The 12842-nt window shown below is 33.7% G+C and overlaps 2 protein-coding genes across 13 annotated transcripts; one reads left to right on the plus strand and one right to left on the minus strand.

The window, feature by feature from the left end:
• Positions 1-4918: 4918 nt before the first annotated feature.
• LOC120092492 (40S ribosomal protein S15-4-like) lies at positions 4919-7051 on the minus strand. The gene is made up of 4 exons (XM_039050589.1): positions 6905-7051; positions 6669-6820; positions 6519-6576; positions 4919-5385 (listed from the first exon to the last, which is right to left on the minus strand). Exons 1-4 carry the CDS (start codon positions 6905-6907, stop codon positions 5137-5139), a joined length of 462 nt encoding a protein of 153 aa, XP_038906517.1. The 5' UTR covers positions 6908-7051; the 3' UTR covers positions 4919-5136.
• A 1581-nt stretch (positions 7052-8632) lies between these two features.
• On the plus strand, positions 8633-11795 carry LOC120092548. Of its 12 annotated transcripts, none has more exons than XR_005486080.1 (9): positions 8633-9045; positions 9141-9210; positions 9291-9437; positions 9513-9986; positions 10195-10437; positions 10519-10689; positions 10872-10972; positions 11061-11134; positions 11231-11795. XR_005486080.1 is itself a non-coding variant. In XM_039050666.1 (5 exons), exons 2-5 carry the CDS (start codon positions 10397-10399, stop codon positions 11299-11301), a joined length of 384 nt encoding a protein of 127 aa, XP_038906594.1. In that variant the 5' UTR covers positions 8633-9986; positions 10195-10396; the 3' UTR covers positions 11302-11795. The 12 variants fall into 12 exon arrangements, 1 of the variants encoding a protein (XP_038906594.1); XR_005486081.1 differs by having other exon boundaries at positions 9313-9437; XR_005486082.1 differs by having other exon boundaries at positions 8633-9039.
• The last annotated feature ends 1047 nt before the right edge of the window (positions 11796-12842 follow it).

Consider the following 12842-nt stretch of genomic DNA (forward strand, 5'->3'; position numbering starts at 1 on the left):
TTTCCTTGAAACTAGACTTCAGAGTTATCCAGATGGCTTTAGCATCAACTCTAAACGCACGAGTATATTGGAAGATCTTCTCGTCCAAATTGAACACATATCCTCTAACCCTCACTGCCCTCACATTGGATACGTACGAGAATTGGCCCGGATGTACTTTCTTTCTCTGACCAAAATGATTATGAATTTTTCGTTGTGTGATTTGAAAAATGGAACTTCCAACCCCTATTTATAGGCATTCAAATGCTCGTGGGATGACAGCACCTACTTGTTTGGCCAATGTTAATCCTCCCTTATCAACGTAAGTTGACTTCACTTGGTTCAATGTGTATTCCCAAAACACATCCAACACATTTCTTTAAGTTTAAAAGAAATTTCTCTTAATGATACCTAGATTTTTAATTACATTCGCCCTTAGTTTCGGCTTTTTTGTATTCAATTAGGGTTTTAAAAATGCATAATCCACCCAAACGCGTCCATCATCGCCTACGCAAGCTTACTCGGTTTTGTTCAATGCATAGGCGGAGGCTAAGTGTGAAACGTTCGAATGCAGCACGGACAAGGCGTGCTGACGCAACGGGCTGGCTCTGCTCTCTCCCATTTCCTCACCTCAAAATCTCCGCTCTCGTCCTAACTTCTAGCTCAAATCTCGCTATATCTGTTCTCTTGTTCGTCTCCGTGCAATTTCTACACGATTGTGCCATTAGTCACTTGCCTTCTAGTGCTCTGTGCACAACACGCATTTCACATAAATTTTCCATACTTAGCCAAATTTTCCCAAATTTCCCAAAATCAATGTCCATATTTTTCTTTTCAAATCCTCATTCCTTCTTCACCATTTCACACTAACTTTCTCATCAACCTACTCAACTTAGTTATACAAATTTAAATAGGGACACACAATTAAGTAGAAAATTAAGATAAGAAAACACACTTAAGTGTAAAATTGGGATTCAGGGTTCACATCTCTTTACTCTCCAAAAGCCTTTTCTCCTCTCCCTCTCCTAATAGCTAGAGAATAATGAGGTTACTCTCGTGGTAGTGCTCGAGATTGTTCAAGAAATCGTTCGTGATCAAAATCGTTGAAGGAGCCATTCATTGGAACTTCGAGAGGATTGTTTGTGAAGCTTGAATCTACAAAAGTAAGAATGGTTCTAATCTTTTCCCAAAGCATGCTAATTTACATGTTTATATTCTGTTTTAGTATAATAAATTTGTTTATGTAAAAATCGAATTGTGGGATGCAAGGCGTTCTCACATAAATGTTTCCGTCGGGGGATCTGATTCCTTCAATGCCATCACCACTATTGGAATGAGAGAATATGGTGTTGGAACATGAACAGACGATCGTAGAACAGGAATAAATGGTGTTGGGATTGGCTGGTGTTCAGCTAATTGTTCGAGTCCATGTTGAGAGACATATGGTGTTATACTTCTGGACTGATAATTGCACTCGAACTCATGTGTATTGACGTGATTTGATGCCTCATTATATCTACCCATGGATCATTTTTATCATCCCCCAAATTAAACTGTTGATGTTTTCATCGAGTGTAGACGTTGTTGGAATATTTTATATCGAATGTGTTGGAAAACCAAAGTTCTGATTTGTTGGAATGGTTGGATTGCTTTAAGGATACATACTATCAGTGTCCACTCCATGAGTACCGTTCAGTGTTATTAATACAAACAACAACATTCGAGCTGCATCACTGCCTTAGAAAAAAAAAAAAAATAGGGCTTTATCATCGGTAATATCAATTGGGGGAGCTGATACCAATAAGTTATAACATCTTATTTCAAACATATTTGGATCGTGAGTGCAGAAGACCCACTAGTTGACTACAAGTTAAATTATTGTTAATCTTTAATCCTTTCATGGCATCTCCAACATAGTTGCTTTCAGTCTAGTCCCACAACCCACCATAACACACAAATAGGCAAAGTAGCATCTTTGATCCTGTAATAGGCCAATTAGGGACAATTGGGTTTCGATTGCATTTGAAATTACAATAAAAGATATGTGATCACATACCATGTGGCTAGCGATTGCGTACTGTTGGATCATCAGTCGCGTACAAATTATGCATAGCGATCACATGTCGTGTGGTTAGCAATCGCTTTCCATTTTTTGGAAAGCATTCTTCGGAACCACATGTAAGTGATCTCTATTCACTAGTACATGATCGTTGGCCTCTTTCAATGTAAACTAAACTTACCCTCTCTTCGTTTCTTCGAAGTTGAAAGCAAATTACTGTGAGATTGATCGAATGAAAGTGAGAGCGTCCAACAAGTAAGAGTGTTTCACTGAAAGTGATGGAAGTGAAACTAAAAGTAACCTTCCCTACTTGTCCATACTTGATATCAATACCATTAAATGTTGATGGTACAATGTTGATAAGAAAATAAATGTGACAAAAAATGGAATGGAATATTGGTGTTTCATTGAATGAAATGGTGTGGTTGTTGAAGGGGAAGTCAAGGAGAAAATATAGAGAAGTGAAAGCATTTAATTTTAAGGGAAAAATGGGTATTACACGTCTAAAACGGGTTTAGAAAACATAATTTCAAAAAAAGAGGTAAATCACATAGAACTTTTTAGATTTTGGGTCATTTTGGACAACTTTCCCCTCTTTTTTTGTTGACTCTAGGTCTAATCATGTGATTAAGGACAGTTTTTGTATAATAGGTAGTTTTAGTTTGAATTGACCACATTTCACACGTTTTTTTCTCCTTTTTGGAGTGCTAATCAAGTGGAAGTGCAACAAAAATTAAAAAAATCGAAAAATCAAACTAATCCAAACCGATCAAATAGTTTGGTTTAGTTTGATTTTTAGTATAAAATAGACATCTTGATTTGTATTTGGAGAAAGCCAAAAAGTATTGGTTCGAATCAACTTTTTATTAGAAAAACCAATCAAAACAAAACCGATACAATGATATATATATCTTAAATAATTGATATACCTTTAAAAATAAACTATCTTTTAGTATTTTAATTACTATTGTGTATGTATATTTGTTATTTAGAAAAATTATTATGGAGCTTGTATATTTTTTATTTAGAAAAGTACCAAGAAAAAAATATCAAATTTCTGAAAAAATAAATAGACCCAATTTTAATTTTAAATCAGCAAAAATGACCCATTCAAAACAAAGTGGTAACAAAAATGAAAATTAGAAGAAAAAAAGAAAATGTCAAAAATCAAGAACCAAACAGATAATAAATCAATCCAAATAAAACTAATCCAATAGTTTTGTTCTTTATTAGATATTGGTTTGGATCTCTTTTTTATTAAACTGATTGGTTTGGTTAGCTCTTGGTTGGTCTCAAAACTGAACCATTTACCACCCCTATAATCAAGTTTACTACTCTCTTTGCTTTTGGTTTTCATTTTTTTTGGTTGGTTGGTTTTAACTGTAAAACTTTTTTATTTTTAGTAAAAGTGTACTACTTCAAGAACTAATTAAAATTATAGCAAATTACAACATACAGTATAATTTAATGTTGAATTACATAAATGGCCACTTTTTGAAAAAAAAATAATACTTAAGCAAGTTAAATTTGATAATCAAACATTGCAAATAAAATAGACTAATTTATACAATATGACAGATGTCTATTCAACTCAATTTTTGCTCATAGGTTTCCTACGACAAGACCCCCATGAGTAGGCCCGAGCACATACAATATCAAGAGGAGGCATAGAGGAGAGTGCATCCGAAAAGATAAGTTATTGCCTCGGGGTTTGGGTTGACTAGCCAAGTCGGTGAGTATATACCAATCGAGAAATAACCAAGTTGGATTCGGACGGCCAACCTACAACCCCGAAAACCAAAAAATGTTTCTGACACTACTACAGTCACACGTAGTCGTACACTTGTGTCGAATAGCCTCACTTTACCACCCAAAAGGGGAAAGTAAGTAATCTCCAAAAACGAAAGAGTAACCTCCAAAAAAGAGACCCGATCTTACTTCTTTTATGCTTATTGCTTAGCTAAATTAGTCACTTCTGGTACTAACTTAGACATCAAATAAGATCCACTAACAACTCCTAATAAGTAAATATATATATATATAAATATGTAGGAATATCAGTTATAATATCTAATGGAAGTAAAAGATCCGAAATAAAATTGAAGCTTCCAAAGCATTAAAGAAATGCTTCACATTTTACATAGGGTCAAAATGAAATTCAAATTCAACTAATGCAACTAAACTCAAATGAAGCTTATTTATGACCTATGTTGAACTCAAATTTAACCCAATTATAATATCATTTCGCGACAATATTTAACTTATTTAGCATATAGAGCTTAATAGAAGAATTGCCTATTTCCAAGGTAAGCTGTTTTCATTTCACTTGGTAAAGAGTTGCAATTACAATGTCTAATTAAAAGTGTTATATAAAACACTCGAAAAAGGTGAAATGAACGACCATTTTCAAGCTAAGGTTTTGCATTTGGTAAAGACCGAGGCCCATTACATAATTATTTAGATTCTTTGCAATAACCATATTTTTTTTTCTTTCTTTTTTTTCGTTATAAACTTTCTTATGTTCAGTTATTCACTTTTTACTCATGCTTTTAAAAACCAAACCCAAATTCAGGGAACCAAAAAACCAAGAAAAACATACCAAATTCAGAGAACTAGAAAACAATAAAAATAAAAATAATGAGGCCGTCTAATAAATAATTGACTCAGTACTAGCTAGTTTTTGTACAGTTTTTACTCTCGGATTTAAAAAATTATTCTGCGTGGCATCAAAGTGAACTTTTTCAATGTTAAAATATTCTTTAAGATGTAAAAGAAATTTCAAAACAAATCCACGCATTGTTTACCATTATATAAAATATAGAATTCATGACTTCAAAAATAATTTTAGAAAATTGGTAATACACTGAACTTTTGCAAAACTGAATACCAAACTACGCAGCCAAGTCTACATTTCGATTAAACAAGCGGAATAAAATTTTAAAAGGTAACACGAGATTCAAAAAACTACAGCCTCCATCGTACTAATCAGATATCAAGCACAGAAAAATGGGCAAAAACTAGGAACAAAAGCTGATCAACATCCATGTTTCTCGTAAAAATATAACAAAACTAAGCGAGCAAGAAGTTGACTCTGATTTTCACTTGAGAGGAATGAACCTTGAAGAGTGGGTAGCACCAATACCGGGCCTACCGTGCTTGACAGGCTTGTATGAAATGGAGAACTCTGCTAGGTAATGGCCGATCATCTCTGGCTTGATTTCAACTTGGTTGAAGGTTTTCCCATTGTAAACACCAATAATGCTTCCGATCATCTCTGGCACAATGATCATATTCCGAAGGTGAGTTCGGACAGGCTCTGGCTTCTCACCAGGAGGTGCTTCCCTTTTCTATACATTAAAAAAAAAACGAATGAGATGAGAAATAAGAAAATAACTGAACTGTTCGGTTCTGAGGTAGGAAGAAGAGAAATCCAAAAGGGAAGACAAGTTCACAAACACTTCAACGGTGTGGAAAAATATCGAGAACAAGATGCAAAAGGGAAAAGTAAATATCAATAGGTACAAAGTGATGAATTTCGGAGATTCACAGCACATTTACCTTCAAATCAACAACTGGATGATGATTTTAAGTTCCAAATTAGGAGTATAATGATGAATTTGAGATATTAAAGACACATTAAATTCCAAATCTACAACTGGGGGATGATCTTGAGTTCTCATGATAGGATATGGGAAATCCAATAGCAAAAACAAAGCAAATTCTAGAAATAACACGAGCATGATAACAAGATTCTCAGACTCATGGTACACTAACTGACAAAATCCACCAGAGTAAGTTCCCATGTCAGATTATGAGAAATGAGAAATCCAATAGCAAAAACGAGGGAGACCATTCAAGTAGCAACGGAAGTTGGTGAAACATGTTAGCTTTCAAGTTAGACCCAAGTTAATACTGAAGAAGACCACAATAAATCAGTACGACAGCAGAGCTGTTCTCAAAGAAAAGGAGATAGAATCCATTCATTTGTTTTGAAATTGATACCAAACTACTAATTATCTTCTTAACCTAAGCTAATCCAATGGTATATAATTTCCTATAATAACTTTGAAGCAACACATAAGTATGAGAGCATGACTCTAATTAGAAGATTTAGGTTAATAGCTCATGGAAAATAGAAATTCCCAAAATTTTAGTTTATTGCTATTCGCTTAAAGACTAAAGCAAATCGCAATGAGGCTCGAGTATAGAAGTTAATAACAGCAAATAAAAGGATTGAATTTAAAATCTAAACTTATTCTTGGAAATTTCATATAATAGAACTATATACCAAATATATCAAGCCCTAATTATATAAATTTTCTTTCGACCTATCCACTCATCAAGAAAACTGAAGAAATACTTAATCTAAACCATACCAAGATTAAGACGACATCATCGCCAGTGAGAATAAAGAAAGCAATACAAAGTTGTTAAAACATTCACAGATTGAATTGACAGAAAGGATTTAAAAGATACTTACCGCTTTGCGGAGCTTCTTGATAAGGGCCATTGGCTTCCTTGTCAAACCCCTACGAAACCTATACAAAAATCATAGAAAATAATGTAAACAAAGTAAGATAAGAATCGAATCAACTCAAAATCATTTCAGGATACATTGGATTGTAGCAACCTTCTGCGTGCACGGGCAGTGAAGAGCTTGACGAGTTCATCAGTGGACATGTCGAGCAGAGCATCCAAATCGACACCACGGAAGCTAAACTTTTTGAATGTCCTCTTCTTTGGCTGTTGTCCAGCCACTGGAACATCGGCTTCCACATCCGCCTGAAGGAGACCGAGACAGCACCATTGAAGAAACTGGAAGAAAGGAACGACAAATCGAAGAGAAGAAAGAGTTGAAAAACTTACCATGGTTAACGCCTTCGGATCTCCGGGATGAGAAGGTAGACCTAATCGGCGCGAGGATGCTTCAAAATCTGCAAGGTTTTAGCCCTCGTTTTTCAGCGATGTATATATATTGGTTGCAATCAGCAACTTCAATGGCCGAAACCCTAGGCTGAGTAGAACCAGTTTTGATAATACGGGCTTCAGACTTGGGCCTACATGAAGCCCATTATAGGCCCAATATTGTAAATATAATTCGAAAAATATTTACAAATATACTATTTTCTTTTTCTAAAAGAATCTACATGTCTATATATATATATATATACAAATGTCTAGCCTATTTTTAAATAAATTATTTGGTGTTTTAAAATTGAGGAGCACAACGGAAACATGATATGGAGAAAATATAATATAATAATAATAATAAAATATAATTTAAAATAAAATAACTTAAATTATAAAATTGGATAATAGAAAATTTAGTGGAATTTGAAGTGGATTTCTTACTAAGAGGTGTGTTCTTTTAAAATCCACCAAATGCCACTATTTATAGGTAAAGTGGCAAGTAGGATGTAGACTTACATAGACACCAAATATGAATAATTACAAGGCACATGAACAACCTAAAGGGTGACACATGACTTTTGGGACACTAAGTAATGAACATCTATTTATTATTATAATATTCATAATACTCCCCTTTAGATGCCCATATATATAAGAAATATGTCTCATTAAAACCTTACTAAGAAAAATCCAATGGAAAAAAACCCTAGTGAAGGAAAAATAGTACATATTCCATATAATATATACTCTTAAAAGAATACAATATATTTACTCTCCTTCATGAAAACATCACTTAACATCTCTAAGTTGCCATATTCCAATGTTGTGCACAAATTTTTCAAAAGTTGCGGTTGATAATGCCTTTGTAAATAAGTCTACTAGATTATCCTTCAAACAAATTTATTGTCGCCAGTTTCTTCAAGATCATGAGTGTAGAAAAGCTTCGGTGAAATATGATTTGTTCTATCTCCTTTACACTACTACAAAATGGACATTACCTGACACTTGTAGATTTTATTACTTGACGTTTCTTTGGAAAAAAAAAAAGTAAAGTAATGTGATTTTAGACAAGAAAATGTCAAGTAAAAGGGTTAAAAATGCGGAGATTGACGAAATATTTTAGATATTTTCATATGAACCTTTACTTGACACGGTTTTTATGTCAAGTAATATAAGGTCTTGCTTGACACGTTTTTTGCGTCAAGTATAAGAAGCTCTTACATGACATATTTTCGTATCAAGTAAAATATAAAAATAATATTTTTTAATCTTTGTTTTTTGTTTCCCTCCCTCCCCATTTTTATTTCCCTCTCAAATTTGGTTTTCTTCTTACCAAAATTATCAAATAAATTATTATTTTAAACAAGTAAAAGGGTTAAATGTCCTAATAAAAAAAACCCTCCACTCTCCGAAACCCTCTTTTCGCAGGAAAAGTTGGGTTGTCGAATTAATTTAATTTTTAAGTTAATGTTGAAAATTGAGATTCTATTGGAAAAATTGTTTTTATTTTGAGATTCGGATTTTGAAGAGGAAAAAGGAAAATATTATGTGTGTGTCAAAGGAAAGAAAAAACTATAATGAAATAAAATAAAATAAAGTTTTATCATTATTTATTTTATTAAATATTTTATTCTCTTCCCTTTTCATTTATGTCTTCTTTTTCTTTTCCTTTTTTTTAAAAAAATCAAATTATCTCACCATCACTTGCTCTTTCTCTCGTGACCCCCTCCTCTAAAACCCTCTTACTCGTTGGCAAACCCTAGCCCTTCGCCAATCGTTGCTCGCCTTCGCCAGCCTCTCACCAGTCGCCACACGCCTCTAGCCCGCCTCCAGCCACCGCGAGCCTTGACGTCTCCAGCCGTTCGCGCGCCAAAGTCACCGCTCACCTCCTTCACGAAGTCGTTTGCCGCTCCCAAGCCACCTGCGTCCAGGAAACGCCGCATTCGAGCCGCCTCGCCTCTCCCACATCCGCGCCACTGAGTCTGACGTCTTCCGTCGTTCGCCAAGCCGCACCGTCAGCCACACATTCCACACTGCTCACTTTCGACACAGCCGAACACCACCGCTCGACTCTCGCAGTAAATTTTGAGGTTGTGGTAAGATTTGGCTTGTTGGGCTAAATTTTTGGCTTAGATCTTGAAAGACTCACCTTGATTTGGGTTTAACTTTGTGTTCCTTTTGGTATTGAAAGGTTTAAGTGGAGGTTTTTTAGGGAAGTAGCGGCTGTTCTGTGATGTTGTTTCTTCTTCGACGACTTTTAGGTTAGCGATGTGAATTTGTGAGATGGAATCTGGGTTGGAAGTGCCATGGTAAATAATAATATTAAAGTGTATGATATTAGGTCAATTCTTGATTGCATTCAGGGCGAAATGTTTAAAACCATAGCTCTCAAGAATATATAAAACCACAGCTCTCAAGTAGATCAAAAAACCATAAACGGATTCAAGAAGAACATAATCGAAATTTCATATCTTCGTTACGAGAAAAGGTAAAACATTAAATATACTATTTAACACAACCTTTTGTCACTTATATTTTAATTATGTAAGCTTTTGGTTCCCAGGTTGGAAATGAACTTGAAGTGGGAGATGTGGAGGTGTTAGTGGATTGCCCATGGTCCCCATCCAATTGTGACTACATACAATAGCTATGTTATTAATGGATGTCACTATCACACAAAGTCATATGACAAAAATAAAAGTGTACAAAATAACCTTTTGTCACTTATATTTTAATTATGTAACCTTTTGGTTCCCATGTTGGAAATGAACTCGTAAGTGCGTTAAGGAGTTGGAAGATCAAATTCAAAGCATCCCAAGATCTGAGCATGGTAGTTGCTCCAAGAATAAAATCCGAAAGATTAAGAGAAGAAGATGAAGGAGATGCATTAGGGTTACAACTATTAGTTATGATAATTTTTAACTTGTTTAATTTATGCTGTTATATTTATATCATAGGAGAAGGAAGTTGTTAGTACATCGAAGGAGATGGAAGCTATTATTGTACAATCGATCTTGAAGGTGAATTGTATTATGAGGTAAATTTATGAGGTAAATTTATTATTAGTTACTTATAAAATTATAACTTGGTGGTTTTAGGAGAAAATTTCAGAGAATGGGGAAAGAATGAGGAAGTGATTGCTATTAGTGTACCACCGATCTTAAACGTGAATTGTATAAATCCCATGTTCTTCTATCTTATTTAGGAATGAACATTTTACTCATGTTCTATCTTCATTGTGCTAGGAAAAAGCTTCAAAGACGATGCCGAAAGAGAATGAAGTTACTAGTGCACCATCCAATTTATCAATATCCTTGAAGTCTATTCTTAGGTATGCTGAAAAGGTAATAGTTGATGGGATAAGTATTTCCTTCCCTACCTGTTGAGCTCTTTGGTTTTGGCCGAAAGAGTTATGTTCTACGAAAAGATGTGATTGAGTTTTGTAGCATGCAAAAAATGAAGACTTTATCAATGGTGGCTTATATCGCGTAAGTAAATGTTATTTGTTTATGATATATTATCACTTTATTAACTAGTAGTAAGTTAATGTGTTCGATCTATTATTGTAGGTACCTACACTCGTTCATTGTTGATTCAAATAAAGGGTCGAAGTATATTTTTGTAGATCCATCTCTTATATTCGCGGGCCAAAATACTCGAGAAGTTAGAGCTTGGAACCTTTATAGTAGATTAATGGCTTCTGAGCACGGTCAATTAGTTATTGCTCCTTATAATCCCGGGTAAGTATAATTAGTTATACTCATGTTCAGAACCATATACTTGTGTTCTACCTTTTCCTGTTTTGTTCCAATGTAGAATTGTGTTGAGATCATTGTACTTGAAATCTTTTTGTACTTTGTTCTACCTTAATGTAATGAGCTACATTCATGTTCCATACTAATTAGTTGTGTATTTTATTTAGTGATCATTGGTCGTTAATTGTTATCAATATGTACGATGACGTGGTGTACTATCTTGACTCATTGAGAACAAGTTCACGAGAAGATATCAAATACATAACAAGTATGTAAGCTAACTTTGCTCGAGTTTTTTTTTGGGTGTAAAGTTTATTTCATTCTGAATATTATACTATACTCTTTGACGAATATAGGGCAATGACCATTTTCCAGTCTAAAAAAAAAATTGCAAAGGACTCGAAAAACCACATTCTGGAAAATGGTAAAGGTAAATATAAGAGCATTGAAAAAATTAATAGAATGATGTTTATTTATTTAATGCATCTGTATGATATGTGTATTAATTATTGGCTTTGTATTGTAGTGTCCTTTACAAGTGGGAACTGTCGAATGCGGGTATTACGTTATGAGATATATGCGAGAAATTGTGACTAAAGAGAAGAATATTATAACAGATGTGGTATGTCTTTAAACTACTTATATATATTGTAACATTATAAATAGTGTAAATAGTAAATAAATATATATATCTCACTTTCTATGTTTTATAAATTGATACGAGGTGCTCATACTCGCAACTTGAATTGGATGAAGTACGTGTGGAATAGGTTGAATATTTAGGTTGCTATATCTGATGGACTTCCTATAAATTGTGTATGTGGCTACATGGGAATGCCCAAAACTTTTTTTATATAAATGTTTTGTTCAGCCATTATAGGTTATACTTCAAAGAAATGTGTGGTGGAGGATAGAATTTTTAGTCTTGTGATTTTTGGAATACATAGCACATATAGATTGGTCTTACAATTGTGGAATTATCATATATTGGGGTGGGTTGATAGAGTAATATAAATTTTTGGAATTATCATACTGTTGTACAATTCGTCTTGTAAATTTTGGAACCGTTCATGTAGACATGAGTAATAGAAGAATGGAATTGTTTATTTTAGTATTCTCAATTGTTATGTTGGATGTATTAGACTGATATGTAGGCCTGAAATATATGTGCAACTGTTTAGTTGATGGAATTATCTTACTGGAACAAATGTAATGCAGAAAATGAGAAATGGAAATTAAATTTGAAAAAAAAAAACATAGATGACATTGGAAATGTGTCGCGAATTAGATTACTTGACCATTATTTCGTGTCAAGATAAAAATATATTTGACAAATAAAAAATGTCAAGAGTAATCACAATAATAAGTGTCAAGAATTAATACACTTGACATGTCATTAGTATCAAGTGTATTATATTTCTTGACACAAAAATTGTGTTAAGAATTATTTCTCTTGATGTTTTTACAGTATCAAGTTATGACATTATACTTGACAGTTGAGTAGACGACGCTTTTATTAGCGTCAAGTATACCCTCTACTTGACATTGGAAAAACGTCAAGTAATCTAATTTCTATAGTAGTGTTAATATATCCTCCTTTTATTTGGGCTATGCAAGCTGTGTTGTCTTCGTATAATATTGTTGGAAGATTTTTATTAGAAGACAAGCCATAAGTTTCACGAATGTGCTAAGTCATTGACTTTAGTCATATACATTCTCGACCATTATTTGAGGAAGTGGTATTATAGTCTACTTCATCGATCGCCATGATATAACAGTTCCTCTACATGTGAACAGATAACCTATTTGAGATCTAACTTTGTTGTGTGGATCAGATAAATATCCAGAATCGGCATAACCAACTAGATCAAAATTTGATTTATTTGAATAAAACAAACCCATATAGATTGTTCCTCGGAGATAATGGAGTATATACTTAATTCCCTTCCAATATCTTTTTGTTGCAAAAAAACTATATCTTGCTAATAAATTTACTGAAAATGCAATATCTAGTCTTGTATGATTAGCAAGATACATAAGTGCACCAATTGCACTAAGATATGGTACTCAGGACCAAGAAGTTTTTCATTATCTTTTCGATATCGAAACATATCTTTCTTTATATCCAATGAATGGAC

The sequence above is a fragment of the Benincasa hispida genome, chromosome 12, assembly GCF_009727055.1.
Source record: "Benincasa hispida cultivar B227 chromosome 12, ASM972705v1, whole genome shotgun sequence".
Lineage (NCBI taxonomy): Eukaryota > Viridiplantae > Streptophyta > Magnoliopsida > Cucurbitales > Cucurbitaceae > Benincasa > Benincasa hispida.